The sequence below is a fragment of the Marmota marmota genome, unplaced genomic scaffold (assembly GCF_001458135.2).
Source record: "Marmota marmota marmota unplaced genomic scaffold, marMar, whole genome shotgun sequence".
NCBI classification, from domain to species: domain Eukaryota; kingdom Metazoa; phylum Chordata; class Mammalia; order Rodentia; family Sciuridae; genus Marmota; species Marmota marmota.
In genome coordinates this window covers 8,361,992-8,386,374 of record NW_026000185.1, presented here as the reverse complement: position 1 = coordinate 8,386,374, position 24,383 = coordinate 8,361,992, and the positions used below count along the sequence as shown (strand labels likewise).

The 24,383-nt window shown below is 46.6% G+C and overlaps 1 protein-coding gene across 7 annotated transcripts in view; it reads left to right on the top strand.

Annotated features, from left to right (window-relative positions):
* The window catches only part of Rab40c (RAB40C, member RAS oncogene family), a 36,155-nt gene that overhangs the window by 6,037 nt on the left and 5,735 nt on the right, over positions 1-24,383 (top strand). For 2 of the 7 annotated variants that reach the window (XM_048789469.1, XM_048789468.1), the window contains exons 2-4: positions 3,051-3,142; positions 20,586-20,646; positions 21,332-21,392. In XM_048789469.1, the coding sequence (XP_048645426.1) occupies positions 3,051-3,142; positions 20,586-20,646; positions 21,332-21,392 (214 nt within the window). Of the gene's footprint in view, positions 1-2,543; positions 2,720-3,050; positions 3,143-14,335; positions 14,578-20,585; positions 20,647-21,331; positions 21,393-24,383 lie in introns of all 7 variants that reach the window. The other 5 variants (XM_048789473.1, XM_048789472.1, XM_015491020.2 and 2 more) reach the window with 3 other exon arrangements.

Sequence of the window (24,383 nt, the reverse complement as noted above, 5' to 3'; positions counted from 1 at the left end):
GTATTAAAAAAAAAAAAAAAAAAGAGCAGTATGGTCACTGTGTTTGTGGGTCCAGCCTTCTCATTTGGAGGGAAGCAGGCAAACCTTACAGTGAAGTAGCAGAGGATTATAGCTCTTCTCCCCTTGCCCCCATTTTCATTTCTACTCTAGGGCTTCCTGGTTGCTGCATGCCTACTGCTTCTGTACACTGCTTGAGACCTTGAGAAGTTGATCTCAGAGGACTTTCCTCAGCTCCTGCCTGACCCCTGCCAGCATCTGGAAACCCACATCATTGTTTGGAGTTGGAACTTTTTTTTTTTTTTTTTTTTTGCCATGCTGGGGATAGAACCCAGGGCCTTGCCCATGTGAGGCCAGTGCTTTCCCACTAGCTCTGCCCCTAGCCCAGGAGTTGACACTTATTTTTGTGTGTGTGTGGGGGGTGCTAGGGATTGAACATAGTGGCACTTTAGCACTGAGCTACATACACCCCAGGTTTTTTTTTTTTTCATTTTTTATTTTGAAACAGGGTCTCAGTAAGTTGCTGAGCCTGGTCTCAAACTTGTGATCCTCCTTAGCTTTCCAAATTGCTGCAGTTAACAGGTGTGTGATACCACACCTGGCTAATTGGCACCACCTTTTTTTTTTTTTTTTTTTTGGTACCAGGGATTGAACCCAAGGGTACTGAGCCACATCCCCAGCCCCTTTTTTATATTTTGAGATAGGGTCTCTCTGAGTTGCTTAGGGCCAGCTGAGGCTGGCTTTGAACTTGCCTGTCCTTCTGCTTTTGCCTCCCAAACCCCTAGAATTATAGGAGTGTAGCACCGAGCCTGGCATAATTATTGGCACGTTTTGATGGACCATTACAACTCTTCTCAAGGCAGGTTTGGCCCTTCAGGTGCTGACCTTCCTTCCAGCTCTGTGACATATGCTGTTCTCCCCAGAATCCACCAGGCCTGAGAGCAGCAAGGAAGGGACCCTTTAAGATAGGATGCAATAGGCTGGGGGAGGTACAGCATGCTTAGATGTGATGGGAATCTACAGAGGTATGCGTATGAACCAGCAGAGGGTCATGCATAGCTTCCTAGAGGAGAGGGCATCTGAAATGAGTCCTAGGGTTTCTCCTTTTCTCTCTCTCTCTCTCTCTCTCTCTTTTTTGGTACCGGGAATTGAACTCAGGGTCACTCAACCACTGAGCCACATCCCCAGCCCTATTTTATTTAGAGGCAGGGTCTCACTGAGTTGCTTAGCACCTCGCCGTTGCTGAGGCTGGCTTTGAACTCCTGATCCTCCTGTCTCAGCCTCCTGAGCTGCTGGGATTACAGGTTTGTGCCACCATACCCGGCCCTCCTTTTACCTCTTTACCATTACCTGGTCCCACCTGCCCTCAAGAGAACAGATTTCCATGTCTGTGCTAACTGTTCCATGTTTTATGCTAACTGTGCTGCTTTGTAAATAAGATAGTCCTCAAACATGGAAGCTGCTGAAGTTAACCAAGGTGCACAGGTCCTCCCTAAGCTCCCCAAGTAGGAAAGCCACTTCTTGTCAGCCATGATTAGGGGAAGGTGGGCAAGGACAGCTTGCTTGAAGGGCTTGGGGGAGAGGACCAGTTCTGGCCTCAGGCAGTGTAGCTGGGGGCCAGTGAGAGTTCTTAAATGAAAACCAAGTTTCCTTTTTCCTTCTGCTTTTCCTTTTCAATTAGAATACCGAATTGTGTTTTCCTGGGTCTTTAGCATTGTCATGAATTCTTTCAGATGACAGAGCAAATGCTTAAGTGGCAGGTATATAGCAAGTAGAGCTAGCTGTCGTGCAGTTGGAATTTTTGTGTTGTATATACATACTGGCATCTTTTTCTTCAGTGTGATTGTGTTTTGGATAATGAACTAAATTTAACACCGTTTCAGGAAGGAAACCATATCAGGGAGCCGAGAAGTTGGTGGGAAGGACACAAAAGGAGAGATACGGTTCTTAGAGGGTCCTTTTGCCTCCTATTCTGTTTAAAGATTGTAGCTGGAAAGGTGTGAAATTGCTGATCCCAGAAAAACTGCTGCTTACCTGGGTCTGAATCCTGTGGTAACTGCATGTGGAACAGGAAGGAGATAGAGCTGCACCCAGACCCTTCTCATGGGCAGCATCCAGGATAGACAGTAGGCCACATGGGTATGGGGGGCCCATGGGCTACATTGGCCGGGATGTTGTCCTATATCATCTAAGAACACAAGGAAATGTCGTCGGCATCCAAATCCTAACTGGGAAAAAACTGCAGAAAGAATGCAAGAAGAGCAGGATGTGGTGGCCAGGCCTCTGATCCCAGCACCTCTAGAGGCTGAGGCAGAAGGAGGATCCCAAGTTTGAGTTCATTCATGGCAGCCAGGAAGCAGAGAGAGAAAGGGGAGGGGGCCACGGGGAAGATGAATCCTTCCAGGAAGTGCCCCCAGTGACCCACTTCCTTCAGTCTTGCCATGCCTGTCTATAGTTAACATTCAGGTAGTTCATTTAAACAAGAATGAACTGATTATGTTACAGCCCTCACAGTCCGATCATTGAACACTCCTGTATTAACATAGGAGCTATCCAGACTATACCCAAACCATAACAGGCTGCCAAGATTCTCTGCTGGGGTCCAGAAAATCGCTGTTGCAGGAGAGGGGAGTGTGGCCAAAGGAGCCTTGATCACTGCTGAGGCTACATGCTCTACTCCATTTTTGCTCTGAGAGGTGGCTGTTCATCAGGCCTGGCCCAGGTATGTTGCCCATGCCTTTGAAGCATCCTTCAGGCTGAGGTCTGTCACACCACTGTGGCAGGGCCTGCAAGACCAATGAGCAGAAGAGAAGAGAGGGCAGGCTGCAGCCCTGCAGACAGACCTGTCTTTAGTCCTGGGGCTCTAGAGTGTTTCCTGCCTACCTGGTCCTGCCCGGGTGGGGTTGGTGGATGCTCAGTGGTATTCCTTCACCTCCTCAGCTATGAAATAGTGGCTTCCTGTTGCTGGCTTGTCTCCCCCCTATGCTGCTATAAGTCAGAAACATCTTTGGATGTTAAGTGTCATACTGATGCAAGGTTTTGTTCCTTTACAGCCCCCCTGAATGTGGGGCACCTTCAGGCAGCCTTGGGCCTTTACTGTCATCTGCGTCCCTGAGCATGACCCTGCTTCTCTTGGTGGAGAGAGGTATTATTACATTAACAATCTTTCCCCTCCCACCACAATGCTGGGGAGTGAACTGATGGCCTTGTGCTTGTTGGGCCAGCACTGTATCACTGATCTATATTCTAGTCCCATCAACTTCTTAAATGACTTTTATTAAACATGGATTATTATTATTGGTACCAGAGATTGAACCCAGCCACATTGATTGAACTAAGCCACATCCCCAGCCCTTTTTAATTTTATATAGAGACAGGGTTCTCGCTAAGTTGATTAGGGCCTCACTAAGTTGCTAAGGCTGGCTTCAAACTCACGATCCTCCTGCTTCGGCCTCCAGAGCTGCTGGGATTATTGGTGTGCGCCACCGTACCCAGTTTAAGAAATTGTTTATTTGCTTATTTTTGGTGGTGCTTATTATTGAACCCCGGGCATTGTGCATGCAAGGCAAGCACTGTACCAACTAAGCTTTTTCCCCAGCCCCACAAGAAATTATTATATTGAATTTTTGGAAGAATTCTGGTGCTTCAGTGTGGCACAGACAGTTAAACACATAACTCATAATCAGCAAGTGAATAAAGCCAAGGTTATTGTCTGTGGGAACAGAAGGGTTTGAATTCCCCAGCCCTTTTTATCTTTTATTAAAAACAGTGTGGCAATTTCTTAAAAATGGCCCAGCAGAGCTGGGGCTGTAGCTCATGGACAGAGCACTTGCCTAGCATGTGTGAGGCACTGGGTTTGATCCTTAGCACCACATAAAAATAAAACAAATGAAATAAAGACATGCTGTCCATCTACCTACAAAAAAAAAAAAAAAAAAGCCCAGCAAACCAGATGAGGTGGTATACCCCTGTAACCCCAGTGACTCAGGAAACCAGTGCAGGAGGACTGCACATTTGAGGGCATCTTCAGCAACTTAACAAGACCTTCAGTGACTTGGCAAGATCTTTCCTCAAACAAACAAACAAATATAAAAATGAAAAGCACTGGGAATCCTCAGTATAAAAAAAAAAAAAAGAAGAAGAAGAAAAGAAAAAATGTGGCTCTCTCTCACTCTGTTTTCTCATCAGCAATGCATGAGAGTTCCAGTCACTAACTTTATGGCCAACATTTGATGCCATCAAACTCTTATCAGTAACTTCATTGAGGTATAATTTATGTACAAAATACCTATTTGCATTTAAAGTTTGGAATTCGATGAGTGTTGACATTTTTGAACATCTGGAAGTGTACAAAGAACTTTACACATAGTCCTCATGTAGACCACCCCTGTCCACTCTGGAACTGGGCATCTGCTGGTCTTTGTGTCACTGTAGATTTGCTTCATTTTCTAGATTTTGTGTATAATGGAGTCACACATGAACCTCTATGGCCTCATCCGACATTTCCTGGGAGAGGGTTGCACCTTGTCATGGTTAGTGTCCTCCCTTCTCTGTGCTTTGTGGCCCATGTGTGTAGACCGTGGTGCCTAGGTCTGTTCTAAAGATGGGCTTTTAAGTGGCTTCTGTTTTGGGGTTGTTCTGAAGAGTGCATTTGTAGAAATTCTCATGCTTTTGGCAAAGTGTCTCTGCATTTCAGTGAGGGATTTGCCCAGGAGTGGATGTACTGGTTGTAGGTAGGGCATGTATATGCTCAGCCTCAGAAGACACCACCAGTTTTCCAAGCAGTTGAACAGTTTTTCCTCCAGCAGGATCCCTTGCCCTTTTCTTTCATTTCAGCCAGGCTGGTGCTGGGATACCTGTTTCTTTGTAACACCCATAGAACAATTCCAACCTCTAGAACCACCTTTTGCTACTTAACTGTTTCCCAGTGGAGTTATTTTTAGTTTGTATCCAACCCTATATAATAAAACAATGTTGCAGTAAATAGCCTTTTGTAATGTTTACACCATTCTGCTTCTTTACTCTTGCTGCTCTACAGTGTTACCTTATGGTGCTGGAGGTTGTAAATCTGACTCTAGCTTCTCTGAGCTAAAATCCAGGTACAAGGTGTTGGCAGGTGCATTGCTTTCTGCAGGATCTGTAGGAGAGTCTGATTGTTTGCTCTTTGGGTTGTTAGCAGAATTGAGTTCTCTGCAGTTACAGAACTGGGATCCTTGTGTCTTTACTGGCTATAGACTGGGCCTGAGCTTTTAGAGGTCACCTGTGACTGCTTCCTCCATCTTCAGGGCTGGCAGCAGTGGGTCACATCCCTCTGATGCTTCTGATTTTTCCTTCTCCCTCTGTCTCATCTAACTAACTTAGATGAGGCTTTTAAGGAGTCACATAAATAAATCAGGTCCACCCAGAGAATCCAGGAGAATATTCCATCTCAAGGGCCAGATCTTCACTTTGCCCTGTGAACTAACCTGTTTTAATCAATTTCTTTCTTTTCTTTTTTTGATACTGTAGATTGACTCCAGGGTTACTTTACCACTGATCTATATCCCCAGCCCTCCTTTTTGAGACAGGGTCTTATCAAGTTGCCCAGACTGTCCTCAAATTTGCAATCCTCCTGCCTCAGCCTCCTGAGTAGCTGAAGTTATAGGCATGAGTCACCCTATTCTAATCTATTTCTTTATTAAAATCATTTTACAAACTTAAATTTACAGCAATAAACCACTATTCATCAATACCCACGAAAAAGGAATGCAAAGATTTAAGAATACTTGCTTCTGAGCTGGGATTGTGGCTCAGCGGTAGAGTGCTCCCCTGGATGGGCGGGACCTGGATTTGATCCTCAGCACCACATAAAAATAAAAAAGGCATTGTGTTGTGTCCATCTACACCTAAAAAATAAATATTAAAAAAAAAAAAAAAGAATACTTGCTTCTTAGCTGGGCTAAGTGGCACATGCCTGTAATCCCAGTGCCTTGGAAGGCTGAGGTAGGAGGATCACGAGTTCAAAGACAGTCTCAGCAAAAGTGAGGCACTAAGCAACTTAGTGAGACCCTGTCTCTAAATAAAATACAAAATATGGGTTGCTCAGTGGTCAGGTGCCCCTGAGTTTGGGAGTACCAATCCCTGATAAGGCCCCATCCCCCAAAAAAAGAATACTTGCTTCTTGTCAGGCATGGTGGCATACGCCTATAATCCCAGCAATTTGGGAGGCTGAGGCAGGAAGATTACAAATTTGAGACCAGCTTTAGTAACTTAGCAAGACTATGTCTCAAATTGAAAAATTTAAAAACGGGCTGGGGATATAGCTCAGTGAAAGAGCACTTAACGCAGCAATTTGAGAGGCTGAGGCAGGAGGATTACAAGTTCATAGCCAGCCTAAGCAACTCAATGAGATCTTGTCTCTAAATAAAATATAAAAAAGGGCTGGGGATGTGGCTGAATGGTTGAGTGTCCCAGGGTTCAATCCTGGTACCAAAAAAGACTACTTGCCTAGCATGCACAAGGCCCTAGTTTCAATCCACAGTACCAAGGCGGGGGGGGGGGGGCGGCGAATACTTGCTTCTCTGTGCATGTGGTGGCACAAGTAGGATGTCCCCACTGTGCTCCTGACAACATGATGCTGTCTGAAGCAGTAGGATTCAGGAGCACAGTGACCTGGTGCATGGGCTTTAAGAATTCCTAAAGTTGTATCATTTTCTCAGCCATAGTGCCAGGCTCCAGAGCATGCTCTTTGCCTGGTTTTCACATGGGGCAGTCCATGGCATCAATTCCCCCTAGACTTCTAGAGCCCACTGTGTTCACTGTTGTCAGGGCCCAGTTCATCCATTCCATTTCTGAAATTACTGCTCAGTCTGGGTCAAACATTGCATCATCGAGGTAGAACACTGTTTTGATCATCTTTTTCGTCACTGTGATCAAAAGACCCAACAAGAACAATTAGAGGAAGAAAAGCTTATTTGGCTTACAGTTTCAGAGGTCTCAGTCTGTAGACAGCCAACTCCATAGATCTGGGCCCAAGGTGAGGCAGAACCTCTTGGCAGACGACTATCGTGGAGAAAAGTGGCTCAGAACATGGCAGTCAGGAAGTAGAGAGAGCTCCACTCACCAGGGACAGAATATAAACCCAAAAGTCATGCCCCCAGTGACCCACCTCCTCATGCCACACCCCACCTGCCTATAGTTACCACCCAGATAATCCTTCAGTGGATTAATGCAGTGATTATGCTACAACTCATAATCTAATCACCGCCTCTCTGAAAATTCTTGCACTGTCATATCACACATGAGCTTTGGGGGGACACCTCATATCTAAACCATAGCAAACACAAAAGGGTCTCTCAATTCCTGCACCAAAAACACCATGGTCAGCTGGAAATCCTTAGTGGCAGAAGCGACAACCAATTATCTCTGCTTGGAGTGGGCCTGCACCTCTCCCACTGGGCCTCTACAGCATGTTGGGACCAGTCACCAGAAAGGCACACTCTGATCACCTCTTGCAGGACTTCCTTGTAAGTTTCTTTTTCTTGTTGTTGTTGTTGTTTTTAAATATAGATTTTTGTAGTATGGGTCAGAAGAGAGTATGTGTACTTTCTGCTAGGTATTATGTGGTCTGGTTGCATTTTGCTGCAGCTTGTTGGTTAGCTTACAGTTTCTATGGGTCAGGCTTGCTTAGGTCCTCACAGAGTCTCAGGGCCTCCCATAGGTGCTAATTGAGGTGTTAGCCAGGGCTGGAGCTCGTCTGAGGATCGACTAGAGAAGGTTGCCTTCTAAGCTTAGCTCCTAGTGAGCTGTCAGCCACCCTCAGTTCCTGGCATCTTCATGTGGTGCCTTACTTCACAAAACCAGTCAGTCAGAATCCAGTCTCATGAAACAGTCTTGGAAGGAACATGCATCCATATTCTGTTGATCAGAAGCAAGCCTCAGGTCCTACTCACCCTCCAGGGGATGAGTCCCAGAAGCCAGCCCTGGGCCCACCTGTAGGCTGGCTCCTGCCTCTCTGCCCTCAGCAAGCTACACCAAGTTTCAGCTCTTGGAGCTCCTGCAGGCTCCTCTTTTTTTTTCTATGCATGTGGCTCTTTTCTTCTGAGGAGGTCAGAATCCTCCCTGTGCAGGTGTGGACAAAGCATCTTACCTTCAGGGTAAGGCAAATGAGGACAGATGGATTGCATGGAGGGTCCCCAAACCAGTGTGGGGAGCCAGTGTGCACATCCCAGATCCTACCTGGAAGTGCTGGCCCTTTCTGAGCCTCACCTTGTAAGAGCAGCATGAAGGCTGGCACTGGCAACCTTTGCAGGGCCTGACCTGGGCTGACCTGTGAGCCCACTACCCTCCACACCACCATTTCATGAAAGACTTTCTATCTCTGGACACATGGTCAAAGCTGCTTTTTCTTCCCAAAGAAACTACACACCAAGGAACAGTGGCCACCTCTCCTGGGGCATCAGCTTTGGACATTGTGTTGAAATCTACTGGTGCATACTGCATTCAGGCAGCCTGACATGGGCTCTGCTTTCTGGTAAGAAGGGACCTGCACACAGCCTCCAGCAACTGGCTTGGTGTGGCCCTCCACGCGATCCACCTGTCCTCACTTGCCTCCCTACAAGGGTGAGGTGCTTGGCCCACACCTGCTCAGGGGAGGCTTCCGCCCTTCTTAGGAGAGGGAAGCTGCACAACAGGAGTAACCTGTTGGGGATGGAAATGTTCCCTTTCCCCTGGACACTAGCATTCTACTTTCTGGTGCTCAGCTGAAATGCACCCTCTTTTCTCCTTAATCTGTTTTTTTTTTTTTCTTCTCATTTTCTGTTCATTGTCACAAATAAAAACCTCTGTGACTCTTAATTATGTTGGAAAGGGGAGGAATAATTACATATTTATTCTTTTTTTTTTTAAAGAGAGAGAGAGAGAATTTTAATATTTATTTTTTAGTTCTCGGCGGACACAACATCTTTGTTTGTATGTGGTGCTGAGGATCGAACCTGGGCTGCACGCATGCCAGGCGAGCGCGCTACCGCTTGAGCCACATCCCCAGCCCATATTTTTTTTTTATTCTTTAAAAAAAAAACTTTGTAGTAGTAGATGGACAGAATGCCTTTATTTTATTTATTTTTATATGGTGCTGAGGATCAAACCCAGTGCCTCACGCATGCTTGGCAAGTGCTCTGCCACTGAGCTACAGCCCCAGCACTACATGTTTATTCTTGCCCAGTCTTCCATAAAGGCCCAAACCTTAAGCAGAACAAGGCAGCACGTGTGCATTGTGTGTTCAGGGGACTCACTCCTTGCCGGATGGGTACAGGTGGGTCTATACTGACTCTGACTCTGCAGTGTCATTAGGTTGGAACTGCCGGCCAGCTTGCATGTAGTGGGTCTTCACTCTGACAGATCCCTGCTCCAGTTAATCGATTTATGTGCAGAACACAGAGAGTCACTAGCACAGTCTTTCTGCCAGGAACTGTCTGACAGATGCAGAACGAGGCACACTTTCTACTTCCACTTGTCTTTCTTTGGAGGGCTCCACAATGCAAGTCTGTAAGAATTGAGACAGTACACCTCAAGGGTATTACAAAGTGCTCAGGAGAGGATTAACAACATTAAACAAAAAAAGAGAACTGAAAACTTTCAGAGGTCAGCTTAGTTCTGATCTGATAGCTCAGCTTCACTCTTTAGGTATATGAATCAATTTCTGCAGGAAAGTGGCTGCCTGTAGCAGATTGTCACTCAGGTGACCCTCACAGGCCCCACACTGCCCTTCCTCCTGTGCTTCTCCAGCAACTCTGCTTATAGCTCCCAGGAAAACAGGGCTCCATGAGCTATGTTCAACTTTCCAAAACTCCATTGAAAACAAAGTCACATTCGAGATAAAGTTGACACTTCAGTGATCTCTTTTTGACTGTCATTCCTCCATTGCCCTTCTGACTGGTGCTATGAAATATCCCTTCAGAGAGTACCTGAGTCAGCAGCATGGTGATTTTGATGCTCCTGCCTGTCTAGCCTCCCTCAGGTTTCTCCTGGAGTAGCCAAAGAGCAGCCATGTGCTTGCCATTCACCTTTCTGTAGTTTGTCCTCGATCATTCCCAAAGAACTACACATGGGGACTGGCAGTGCAGGGAGGCCTGGGTGCCAACTTGAGATTGTCCCCTGGATGTGGCCTAGGCCCAGGGGCCCTCTTAGACAGTGGCTTGCAGCCTCCCCTTCTCTATCCTGCAGCAAGATGCAGACAGTATAATTTTGCTAATGTACACAATTGAATGTGCCTGTAATGCACAGCAGAAAGAAATGGAATGTAAATTGTGACATAATCCTTTGTATCATGAGTGAGGAAGGGGCAGGCAAAGTACATCTCGTGCCTGTGTTATATGGGATTTCTTTTCCTAGAATGGTGAGCAGTTCTTGGCAAAATCCTGAGCAAGGTTCATTCTCCCATGACTATGCGGCATTGGCATTCCTGGGAAACACAGTATTAGCATAGGACAGAGTCAGGTCCCACCAGACCCCTGGCACAGGTGTTTCCCTGTATGAAAACTTGACTGAGTGTTTGCACATTTGTGGGTCTCAGGACAGTTCCTCATGGTACAGAAGAGCCACATACATGGTGGTTCAGCTGATGTCTCTAACCCATGCCTCCTAATCTCAGGACAACAAAAAACTATTCCACAGATTCCAAACACCCCCTTGGGGTATGCAGCTCCCACAAGAGCCACTGCTGAAGCTCATGGTCTAGACAACAGTCAGGCTTGATTACCATCAGCTCCCAGAATGGTGCTGGTGTATCATAGAAATTTAAGACTCTTGTGTGTAGTGAATTGCCACTGCCTCAAAAACCCCCTAAAGTAACAGCAAAGACATTTTAAAAATATGGGAGTCTATAAGGTGAAAGAGGTCAGTAGTTTGAGAAACAGGGTATGCTGCCACGGCCGAGTGAGGGCTGCACAGAACCCCCTGGACTTCGTATGAAGATGGGCTGAAGTCAGAGCAGGTGTGTGGGAGACTGGCCAGGGACACATGAGCCATGGACACCAGACACTACCAGGGATGGTGAGGGTGGGGAAAGCAAGGAACTAGGAGTAGCCTGACCCCAAATCTGTTCTGAACAGGGGCCCCTGCACCCCATTCCAGCACTGGTGGATAGGAGCTCATGGCAGGAGCCATGTCTTTACTGCACAACTAGTAGTCAAGAGAAATGCCCCAACAGCTCCCCTGTGAGCACCCAGTTCCCAAGCCAGAGCCTCATATCTTCCCACAACTTCTCAGGGTCACTCTTTGAGGGGTGAAGGAACAGCCAAGGTCACCAAAAGGACAGACCAAAGCAGAGACACAAAAGGACCTCAGAGAGCATCTCACCACTAGTGTGCTGGAGCCAACTACCTTCAAGAAGAGAAACAAGGATACTATCAGGAAGGACATCCAGACTCCAGAGAGCTTCTAGAAGTTACAAATCAGCAGAAATATTTAAAACCACCATAGAAAGGCTAGAAAATAAAGTTGAAAACAGAACAAAAAGAAAGGAAAGATCAGACACCTAGGCAGTTATCCCAGTGGTCACTCTGGCCAGCACAGGTCAAGATGACTGATAGCAACTAGGTGTGTAGAGGGATAAACTGAGGAGTACAAGCATACGGAGTTACCCAGCACCAGGGGTGTGGAGAACTGCACAGAGCACTCGGCAAAGAGGTTGTCCTAAGAGCTGTTAGAAGAAAAAGGCCCTGGTGGAGGATGAGGAATCAGACAGCACTGGCCTCTCTGGGAGTCACTAAGCACCTGGCAGGACTTGGGAATGACATTGCAGGATTTAGGCTCATGTAATTTTGGACAGGGAGGTTGCAGCCATGTGGTACACAGAGCCAGGAACTCTGGCTGATGACTTTGTTCTCAGGAGTGAGGCTGGTGTTCTGACCTCCCTGCTTCAGTTTCTTTCTGAGTCTCATGATGATAGTGCTTCTGGAGTCTTATAAGTATATGTGTTAGTGCAGGTCTGCCAAGAGGTAACAGCTCACCAGGGTCAGGTGAGCTAGAGGGCCACTGGGGTGGAGCTGAACTAGTGGTAAGGCCTTCAGACCCACCTAGAGCCCCTGGCACTCGTGAAGCCTTGGTATAGACTAGCTGAAGGCCCAAGAGAGGCACCAGCCCTTTCAGGGGCCTTGCCTTTTTAACTGAACAGTATATTATCTGATATCCTTAAAAAAGAGTGATTTTTGGGCTGGTATCGTGGCTCTGTGGTAGAGCACTTGCCTAGCACATGCTAGGCCCTGGGTTCAATCCTCAGCACCACATAAAAATAAAGGTATTGTGTCCAACTACAACTAAATAAGTAAATAAATATTTTTTTAAATGAAGGGAAAAAAGGTAGCACAAGAATGGATGGACATGCTGGGACTTTGGCTCAGTGGTAGGGAGCTTGCCTGGCATCTGTGAGGCACTGGGTTTGATCCTCAGCACCACATAAAAAAATAAACAAAACAGAGTGGATCGACCTCGGCATGGATGACATCCAGACTCCAGCTGCTTATGGCTTTTCCTGGGGGCCCCAGCAGACCTGCCAGCCTGTGCCCAACACAGCCCACCATGCTCCTGGCACCTGGGCACCAGACCTTGTTACAGGTCATTGCTCTGCCTCCAGCAGCTGTACCCCTCCACCCTCCGAAGCAGCCTCCATCCATCATCCCCACCAGAGTTGCTCACTCTGAAGCATTGGATAAATGATAATTGCTCCTCTGAGAAACCTCCCCAGACAAGGGCTCCCTTTCTGGTGGCCCTGGCACAGCCCTGCTAAGTGGACTTTCATTAGCCCTCTGGGTTCTGCCTTTCCTACTGGACTCTCTGCGGCCACCCGGTGCACTATCCCCTCAGAACTGTGCAGTGAGCATTTCCACCATGCGGCCTGCGCAATGGTTTCATTAATGAGGTTCTTGGCATAAAGTTAGCTAGAAGAGATCGAAATAAAACACACAGACTCAGTTACCTTATTTCTATTGCCAGGTCCGAGACGGCTCCCCTCTCTGGCTCCGACCTCTAACCGCCCAGCAGGGCAGCAAGGATTACTCAGGGCTAGCAGGAGAGAGAGAGAGCGAACACGCCAGGGAGTAGCCTTTTATTGGGGAACAAGAAATTCAGGGGATAATTCCATCCAATGAAGGTTGAGGGGGGACTGCACTCCAAGGTCAGGGTCAGTGATTGGGCCCCCGGGGTCAGTGGTCAGTCACACCCCCACACGGAGGGGTTCTCTCATCAGGAGAGGGCCGGGAAAATTCCGACACAGCCAGAAGCCTCAGACCCAAACCGGGAGTCGCCCAGTCACGTGTCAGGATGGCTTCCCACAAGCATTGAAGATATAGCAGACCAAAGACTGAAATACTAAAAGTGTCTGGTGCTTCTGGTAAGAAAGGCCACGTGTCTGATGGAAGGTCAGGGACCCTGATTCCTTCAGTAGCTGTGAGCCTTCACTTGGTAAGCTGGAGACAGGACTAGGGGGAGCTGATTTTGGATTTTGAAGAATAGAAAAAAGATGCTTTCCAGAGTGAGGAGAGCCAGCTTGTCTTTCTGGGCTTTGGAAAGAAGGGAACGGCTGGTGAGGGCTGATGGCAAAGCCACCTGCTTCAGGTCACCTACTGCTGGCCCCTGAGTTACAGGCCCAGAGACATGGACATCCATGGGACCTATTCTGTGTGTGTATTCAGTGCAAATGTGCTACAGGAGCCAGCTCACCTGGTCATCATGAGTTGCCCGTGTAGCTGGGCTGGTTCTATAGTGCAGTTCTGTTCTGAATGCTTGTGCCATGCTATACAAGTTTTAACTTTCTTTTGGAATGGGTCTGACTATGTTGCTCAGGCTGGTTGTGTGCTCCTGGTCTCCCACCTCAGCCTCTCTAGTGCTGGGACTACAGGCTCCTGCCACTAGGCCTGGAATAGAACTCCTGATAATCACTTGTTTTTATTTTTATTTTTGGTGCTAGGGATTGAACCCAGGGCCTCATGCATGCCGAGCACATGCTCTACCCCGAGTCTACACTCCCAGTCTCACCTTTTTTTTTTTTTTTGGTACTGGGGATTGAACTCAGGGACACTCGACTACTGAGCCATATCCCCAGCCCTATTTTGTATTTTATTGAGAGACAGGGTCTAACTGAGTTGCTTAGCATCTCGCTTTTTCAGAGGCTAGCTTTGAACTTGTGATCCTCCTGCCTAGCTTCCTGAGCTGCTGGGATTACAGGTGGATGCCACTGCGCCCGGCCAGCCTCACCTTTTGTGTGTGTGTGTGTGTGTGTGTGTGTGTGTACTGGGGATGGAATCCAGGGGTGCTCTACCACTGAGTACATCCCAGTCCTTTTTATTTTATTTTGAGGCAGGGTCTTGCTAAATTGCCCAGGCTGTCCTTGAACTTGTGATTCTCCTGCCTCGGCCTCTCAAGTCACTGGGATTACAGATGTGCTTCACCATGCCTGACCACCCCATCATCTTTTAAAAAGCAGCTGAACGTTTCAGGACTGATGGGAGGATGAGGGGTTGTCAAGGCTGGCCATCACTCCCGGCCTACAGCCCTGTTTTGGCAGACCACTCTTCACAGTTGATATGGGTCTAGGAGATGGAGGTAAGAGGACAAACCAAGCTTGAAGAATGTACTTGATATTTTTTTATATCCATGACTAAATTTCCCAGGTAAAAGTGGTAACCCAGGAACTCTGTGCCCTCCCTAGTCACAGCTGGTTCATGAACCTGTCCTATCTGGACCCTGCTGTCTGCTTTGGGACCTGTTGCCCTTTCACCTCAGTACAGATCCTGCTGAGCCCATGTCACCTGGCCTTCCTGTTCCCTTGAGGCTGTGTGTGCCTTTCTCTTGGAGTCAGACTTGCTCTGGAGTTGCATCTTGGGGCTCAGTGGCCTTGGGTTACCAGTGGTAAGGCCCTTGGTAGACTGTGCTCAGAGGAGTGGCCACTAGGGAGTCTTGTCCATTTCCAGCATGACCGTTATAAGTCTAGATCATTCCACGCCTGTGTTTACTGAGCTCTATGCTACCTGGGAGTGTGGGACAGCTGAGTGTGTGCTGCACACAGGTGGCTAGGGAGCAGGCACTCCCTTCCTCTAAGCAGCCCCCTTCTCAGTGTCTGGATCTGACCCCCAGGCCATAGGGTCTCTATCCAAGAAGAACTCAGGGCCCTCAAGGGGCTGGGCTCCATCCATCCTCTGTCTGCTGTAAGAGCAGTGAACGCATCAGGTAGGCCTCTGGGTGTCACGCAGTGAGCTGGGCCAGTGGCAGGATGGCCTCGAAGTCCAGCTGAGGTCTTTGTTTCCAGTAGTGATGATAGGTGTGATATGTGAGGCATCAGCACAGCTCTTTGTGCCCCAGGTCTTTTGGTGACAAGTGTGGTCTCTTCCTCAGCCTTTCCTGGGTGCCCAGAGCTCTCCTACAGCAACTCTGGCTCTTTGGCCAGGCACAGGGCCACAGTGCCCTCTAGTGGTAGCTTGGCAGCAGGGCAGCACCTTTCCTGGGGGGGGACAGGTGGTAATTCTGGTCTCAAGCAGGCACCTCAAAAATCACTGTTTGCAGCACTGTCCCTCATGGGTCTCTTGTGGCACCTCCGCTGTCAGCACTGAGTTTCATATAGGACAGAATTCTAGAAGCTTCCTCCAGAAAATCAGAGGGAAAGTTGAGGAGAAGGGGGTGGAAGACGGTTTTGGCTGGGCCTGGGCAGGTCTTTCCCTGAGGGTGTGCATGAGATGCCCTCACTTTTCCTCATTCTGAGAGATCTGATGTGTCAACCGTGTTGGAGCACACAGCTCAGTGGCATGTGGATACTTGTTCTGTTAGCAGTTGTACTACAGTCCCTGGTGCATGGAAGGCTCTCTTTTCCACACCCTTGCCACACTGGCCCTTCGTTTCTTTCTTTTATTTTTCTGTTTGGTACCGGGGATTGAACCCAGGGCCATTTAACCACTGAGCCACATCCCAGCTTTTTTTATTTTTTTGAGAAAGGGCCGTGCTAAGTTGCTGAGCTGGCCTTGAACTCAAAATCCTCCTGCCTCAGCCTCCCAAGCTGCTAGGATTACAGACATGCATCATCATGAAGGAGCAGCTTGGTTCTGACTCACTTTTCCTGGCGGTATTCCACATTTTTTTTTAGTTATGCATAGTAGTAGACTATATATTAATTTTGGGGTAGTTTTTTAAATTTGTTTTTTAGTTTTAGGTGGACACATATCTTTATTTTATTTTTATGTGGTGCTCAGAATCAAACCCACTGCCTCGCGCATGCTAGGCAAGCGCACTACCACTTGAGCCACATCCCTAGCCCAGTAGAATATATTTTGACATGTTATGTACACCTGGGGCATAGCTTCCCATTCTTGTGATTGTACATCATGTGGCATTACACTGGTTATGTATTCATATATGATTCATTCCACTGTCTCAGCATGGTTTCTTGTGCTCAGTGGCTATTGGTGTATCATCTTTGGGGAAGTATCTATTCAAGGCCTTTGCCCATTTTTAATCAAGTTGACTTATAGAACTCTCAGTTCATAACAAAATATATGATTTACAAATATTTTCTTCCATTTTGTGGGCTACATTTTTCTCTCTGCTGATACTTTTTATTTTTTCCTTTTTAGTACTGGGGATTGAACTTAGAGGCACTCAATTACTGAGCCACATCCCAATCCCTATTTTTTATTTTAGTTAGAGACAGCGTCTCACTGAGTTGCTTAGTGCTTTGCTGTTGCTGAGGTTGGCTTTGAATTTGTGATCTTCCTATCTCAGCCTCCCAAGCTGCTGGGATTATAGGCATGAGCCAACATGCTTGGCCTTATACTTTTTTAAGAATTTGTTCTGATTAATAATTATACATGACAGTAGAATGCACTTTGACACATCATACATAAATGACATATAATTTCTCATTCTTCTGGTAGTACACGATATAGAATCGCCGGTTATGTAGTTGTATATGACATAGGGTAATAATGTCTCATTCGTTCTACTATTTTTCCTATCCCCGGGCCCTCTCCCCTCCCTTCGCTCCCCTGTACCTAAAGTAACTATTCTTCCATAGCCTCCTCCCCCATTGTGAATTAGCACCCACATATCAGAGAAAACATTTGGCTTTTGGTTTTAGGGAATTGGCTTATTTTGCATAGCATGATATTCTCCAGCTCTATCCATTTACCGGCAAATGCCATAATTTTATTCTTCTTTAAAGCTAAGTAATATTCCATTGTGTATATATAACATGCTTCCTTTATTCATTCATCTGTTAAAGGACACCTAGGTTGGTTCCATAGCTTAGCTATTGTGAGTTGAGCTGCTGTAAACATTGATGTGGCTGCATCACTGTAGTGTGCTGATTTTAAGTCCTTTGGGTATAAACTGAGAAGTGGGATAGCTGGGTCAAATGGTGGTTCCATTCCAGATTTCCTGAGGAATCTTCATACTGATTTCCATAATGATTGCACTAATTTGTAGTCCCACCAGCAATGTATGAGTGTACCTTTTCCCCCACATCCTCACCAACATTTATTATTGCTTGTATTCTTGATAATTGCCGTTCTGACTAGAGAGAGATGAAATCTTTTTCTTTTTAATATTTTTTAGTTGTAAATAGATCTTTTATTTTATTTATTTATATGTGGTGCTGAGGATTGAACCCAGGGCCTTGCACGTGCTAGGCAAGTGCTCTACCACTGAGCCACCCCCTCACCCCAGAGATGAAATCTTAAAAGTAGTTTTGATTTGCATTTCTCCAATTGCTAGAGATGTTGAACATTTTTTTCATATATTTGTTGATCAATTGTATTTCTCCTTCAGTGAAGTGTCTGTTCAGTTCCTTAGCCCATTTATTGGTTGGGATGTGTGTGTGTGTGTGTGTGTGTGTGTGTTTATTTATTTATTTTTGGTGTTAAGGTTTTTGAGTTCTTTGTATATCCTGGGGGTTAATGCTCTATCTGAGGTGCATGTGGTAAAGATTTTCTCCCTCTCTGTGGGCTGTCTTTTCACATTATTGATTCTTTCATTTGCTGAGAAGAAGCATTCCCTCTAAAAAGTGGAACAAGACAAGGATGCCCTCTTTCACCACTTCTATTCTACATTGTCCTTGAAACTCTAGCCAGAGTAATTATATAGGAGAAAGAAATTAAAGGGGTATGAATAGGAAGAGAAGAACTCAAACTATTTGCCAATGATATGATTCTATATTTAGAAGATCCAAAAAAAAATTCATCAGAAAACTTCTGGAACTAATAAATGAATTCAGCAAAGTAGCAGAATATAAAATCAACACCCATAAATCAAACATGTTCCTATACATCAGTGATAAATCTACTGAAAGAAATTAGGAAAACTGCCCCATTCAAGTAGCCTCAAAAAAATAAATAAATAAATACTTGGGAGTTAATCAAAAGAGGTGAAGGAGCTCTATTTACCATGGGGTAAAATAGGAAGGCACTAAAGAAAAAAAAAAAAATGGAAGAATACCTTGGGAGATGGAAAGACCTCCCATGCTCCTGGATAGACAGAATTAATGTAGTCAAAATGGCTGTACTACCAAAAGCATTATATAGGTTTAATGCACTTCCTATTATAATCCCAATGACCTTCTTTATAGAACTAGAAAAAGCAGTCATAAAATTCATTTGAAAAAATAAGAGACCCAGAATAGCCAAAGCAATCCTCAGCAAGAAGAGTGAAGCAAGAGGCATCACAATACCAGATCTTAACTATACTACAGAGCAATAGCACCAAAACCAGCATGGTATTGGCTGTATATCAAAACAGTCACTAATTTGCTAGGCCAACAAATGCCTGAAAGGAGCTCCTGATGGCTGAAGGGGTGCCAAGTGGTCTGCCTGCCTGGATAGAGCCATACACACACAGACACACACACACACAGTCATGCACAGACACATGCACACAAAAATAGATATGCAGAGGTATAGAGATACATGCAGAGGCACATGGACCCACAAAAATAGAGAAACACAGAGATATAGAGATATGCAGAGACACAGACACAGATATAAAGACAGACACACCTACAGATATACAGACACCATCGTTTGAGAGTGATGTGTATGTTTAAAATGCCCCTTTCCAGGGCTAGGGTTGTAGCTCAGTAGTTGAGCACTCACCTCGCGTGCTTGAGATGCTGGGTTCAATCCTCAGCACCACATACAAAAATAAATAAATAAAACAAAGATATTGTGTCCATCTACAACTAAAAAAAATAAAAATAAAAAAAAAATGCCCATTTCCAGCCCCCTTGGAGCAAGGGTTATAAAAGCTGAGAACCTGCCAGACACCATGATACAGTCTATAATCCCAGTGACTTAGAAGGCTGAGGCAGGAAGATCACAAGTTTGAGATGAGCGTCAGCAAGTTAATGAGATCCTGTCTCAAAATAAAAAAGGCTGGGGGCTGGGATTGTGGCTCAGAGTGAGAGTGGTCGCCTCGCACGCATGAGGCACTGGGTTCAATCCTCAGCACCACATAAAAATAAAGATATTTAAAAAAAAAAAAACAAAAAAAGGGCTGGGGATGTGGCTCAGTGATAAAGCATCCCTGGGTTCAATTCCTGGTACAAAAACAAAAAAAGGAGAACCTGATATGTTTAAGGCTTGTATGAATGAGGACTGAGCACTATGGGCAGGAGCTGTGGACAGGGTTCTTGTTGCCTGTATATTAAATGTCCAGTGTGGCCTGCTCTAATCAACTTCTCTGGGACTGACTTTTTACACATCAGTGTTTTGTTTTTTTTTTTTTTTTTAGAGAGAGAGGAGAGGGAGGGAGAGAGAGAGAGAGAGAGAATTTTTTAATGTTTATTGTTTAGTTTTCGGCAGACACAACATCTTTGTTTGTATGTGGTGCTGAGGATCGAACCCGGGCCGCACGCATGCCAGGCGAGCGCGCTACCGCTTGAGCCACATCCCCAGCCCCGAGTTTTGTTTTTTTTTAAAAAAAAAGAAAAGAAAACCTCAAGACATAGTAAGCATAGGTCTTCTGGACAGCTCTCCAAAGAAATGGCACTGGTGCGCAGTAATGCACACCAGTGATCCCAGGCACTTGGGAGGCTGAGGCAGGAGGGGTCTCAAGCTCAAGAGAGGTCTTGACTCAAAATCAGAAGGGCTGGGATGTAGCTCAGTGGTGAGATGCCCCTGGGTTCAATCCCCAGTACTGCACACACAAGAGGAAGGGAAGGAGGGGATGGGAAGGAAACAACATCTTTAAGTTGCCTCATCCTTGATAATGCTTCAATTGTGAGTTCCTGGGGCCACAGCAGGCCTTTGAGAGTTTAGCCTCAGAATCCACATTTAGTAGGTGAAAGTGGAGGTGAGCCATGTCCTTCCAGCCTGCCAGACTCAGAGCCCCTGGAAAGGCTGGTGTGACCAGCCTGCAGTCATTGCCTTGTCCTGACCTCAGCACTTGCCTTGTCCTGTGGTTGCTGTGTGCAGGTGGGCTGGGCTGGGGCCACAGGGAGTACTCCTGCCCTATTCCCCAGCAGGTTGCAGGGAGACACTTTTTTCCACTTTGCAGCACAGGCTCAGTTGAGGAGTCTGAGCTCTAGGGAGGCTGGTTGCTGAGGGTTGCCATACCCCTGTGCTTCTTCACAGGGATTGACTACAAGACAACCACCATCCTGCTGGACGGGAGGCGTGTCAAGCTGGAGCTCTGGTAAGTTGGGGTGTTGGGTGGAGACGGGGAGCCATGGGGTAAAATAGGAAGGCACCCTCTTTATATCCTGCTTGTAGTTGCCATTTAAACAGGCCCTGCTCAAGCAGGGAATGGACTCTGTTCCGAGATAGGAAAACAGGAGGTTTAAGGCATCTTTTCCTGACAGGGCCCATGCCCTCTTTGCCCCAAAAGACATATTTCCACAGTGGCTGATGCTGCCTCTCCTGGCATTTTCCTGGGCTACACATTAAAGAACACATTTCATGGGCTGGGTTGTGGCTCAGTGGCAGAGTGCTTGCCTAGCATGTGTGAGGTACTGGGTTTGATTCTCAACACCAATATAAATAAATAAAATAAAGGCCCAACAACAAAAACATTTCCCAGAACTTCAAAGTCTGCGACAACAATTTCATTGGTCTCTGGGGTTCTCCAGATAGTGTCCTGGACTTCCAGGCCCAAGTGGGACTCATTGAGCAGGTAGACAAGGGCTGCCCTCTTGGTCTGCCTCTGTGGTGTTACTCACCGGGCTGGCATGATCTGTGTAGTTGGCATCTTCCTGGCATACCCTCTCTGCGCTTCTCTGGCTCCCTCGCCTGGTCTCTCCAGGATGTCCAGATGAGCTGCTGAGCCAGAGCGGAGGACATGACCCCTCACTCAGGTCCCTCTGACTCCCTATGTGTTTCAGGGACACTTCGGGCCAGGGCCGGTTCTGCACCATCTTCAGGTCCTACTCCAGGGGCGCACAGGTAAGACCAGTGACACTCTCTTGCTGCTTTTCAGATGGTTTCTTGTGACCTTTTCTGGTCAGGCAGCTGTCCTGTCCAATATCCAAAGCACATTATTCCTTTTTAGGGTTTTTTTTGACATATGAACATCAGACTTTCCCTGATAGCCTGTATATTAAATGTCCAGTGTGGCCTTCTCTAATCAACTTCTCTGGGACTGACTTTTTACCCATCAGTATTTTTTTTTTTTAAAAAGAAAACCTCAAGACATAGTAAGCATAGGTCTTCTAGAAATGGCACTTGTGCGCAGTAATGCACACCAGTGATCCCAGGCACTTGAGAGGCTGAGGCAGGAGGGGTCTCAAGCTCAAGAGAGGTCTTGACTCAAAATCAGAAGGGCTGGGATGTAGCCCAGTGGTGGGCTGCCCCTGGGTTCAATCCCCAGTACTGCACACAGCCATCCTCCTTGATGCTCTTTCTGAGCGTGGAAGCCTCCCCGCAGTGTTGACCATGTCCTCAGTGCACCTGCTTTCAGTGTCCCTGTACAGTGCATTGCTATTCTCAAGCTGTGGCCAGTGGCCTTTTGCCTGGTGCTTTGGAATGTGCCCTGAACATAGCACAATGGCCACAGCACCCTCCCCGAGCTATTGAAATACATCTTGTTAAGCTGGATGTGATGGCATGTACCTGTAATCCCAGCTACTCTGGAAGCTGAGGCTGGAGTCCATGAGTTGGAGAGTTGGAGGCCAGCCTGGGCAACATTAAAAAAAAAAAAAAAAAGATTATACATTTTTTTTTTTTTTTAAACCCAGGATACTTTATCATTGAGCCACATACCTATAGCCCTTTTTGTTTATTTTGAGACAGGGTCTCACTAAGTTGCTTAGAGTCTTATTAACTTGCTGAGGCCGGCCTTGAGCTTACAATCCTCCTGTCTCAACCTCCCAAGCCACTGGGATTATAGGCATGTGCCACTGTGCCCAGCTTTTACATCTATTTTTAAACATTTTATTGGGAAGCCAGGGTTGTGGCTCAGTGGTAGAGCACTTGCCAGCATGCGTGAGGCACTGGGTTTGATCCCCAGTACCACATTAAAAATAAAAACAAAATAAAGGTATTGTGTCCATATACAACTAAAAAAAATATTTAAAAAATGTTTGGGGGATGGGGATGTAGCTCAGTGGTAAAGTGCTTGCCTACCATGTTCAAGGCCCTGGGTTTGATCCCTAGCACTGCAAAAAAAGATAAAGCCTGGTACCGTGGCACATGCCTGTAATCCTAGCAACTTAAGAGGCTGAGACAGGAAGATTGCAAGTTCAAGACCAGCCTGAGCAACTTAGTGAGGATTAAGCAACTTAGTAGACCCTCTCTCAAAAAATAAGGGCTGGGGATATGGCTCAGTGGTAGAGCACCTCTGGGTTCAGTCCCCAGTAACAACAACAACAAAAAAAAAAGTTTATTATTTTCCATTTGCTTTTCAGCACTTTCTAGTTTCTGCAATAAACATGTAGACTTTTACAATAGGACAATATAGTAAAGAGAGCAGTTACCCTGGTGGGGCATAGAGGGTTATTGGGAAGTCATGGAAAGGCAGTTTAGAGTAAGCCTGGCTGGGCTCACCTGTGGTGTTCCCACCATAGCACTATTAAGCTCTGCCTCTGCCAGACTGTTTTCTGGGAAGCAAAGCAGGTGTCATCATTTCTGTGTTCTTTCCAAAGTATCTATGGCAATAGGTGGGTTTTGATTTGCTTTGTTACTTTTGGAAGTTCTTAGTTGCCATATCCTGGCTAAGAAGAGTAATTACAAACCCCAAGTGCACATCTTGGGCTCAGGTGGGGAGTGCCAGGTGCTTCCTAGTGGCCTTGTCCCAGGAGAAGCCCCTGAGCCTGCCCTGGTACTGTCCTGTCTCTCCTGTGTGTGTCCTGCTTGGGGAACAGCAGGGAGGTAATGGAGTCTCTAGAGCAAGTGTAGCAATGCTTCTGTGTGCAGCCCCTGATGGCATGCACCATCCTTCCAGATCAAGCAGTGTCATTCTCTGACCCCCTCATGACGACAGAGGCCTGTAGATCTTGGGTCTTGAAGATGGCACCAACAGAGGCCTCTGGCCACTGTCTTGCTCGTCACCTGTCATGTACAGCACTGTCTTGTGGCTGCTGCAGAATCCCTTTACTTTTCACCAAGGAGCCACAGGCTGTTCTCTTGGCACCTATGGGCCAAGCACATATGCTGTCTGTGGCTGAGGTCAGAGGTGGCCTCTTAAGGCCCCAAAGGCTGGTGCTACCCACGGAGGGAGTAAGATGGTCACCCTGGTGTGAGAACCTGGGGCTGGGGGCAGGGGAGTCTGGCTGTGCCAGTGAAGGAACTGTCCTGTTCTGTTGAGGGCTCAGGATCAGCTGGCTTAGAACCACCTGGTGTGGTAGTGATGAGTTCCTCAAGGTAGAGGAGGGCGTCATATGGAAAGCCATACAGGATGACTGCTGAGGACAGCAGCCACTTGTGGGTGTGGGTGGCACATGTTGGAACACAGTGTGGCACTTGTTCTTGGGCAGAGCCTGGTGCTGAGGAAACAGGCAGGAGGGTTTCACTCTGGCTGTTGTTTGTTTTGTAGTACTAGGGATTGAACCCAACCCAGGGCTTTACGCATGCCAGGCAAGTGCTCTACTCAAGCTTCACCCCACCCCCAGCCTGTCAAATACTGTTTTTTTTTTTTTTTTTAATTTTAAGTTGTTGATGGATCTTTATTTTATTTGCTTATTTATATGTGGTGCTTGGAATTGAATGCAGTGCCTCACACATACAGGGCAAGCATTCTACCGCTGTGCTACAACTCCAGGCCCCCCCCCCCCACCGCTGCCCTTTTTAATGAAATCTAGCTCTGTTGCCCAGGCTGACCTCTAACTCCTGGGCTCAAGAGATCCTCCTGCCCCAGCCTCCCGAGCAGTGCGACTGCAGGATGATACCTGGATACATTTTTTTTTTTTTTTTTTTTTTTTTTTTTTAACTCTTTTATTT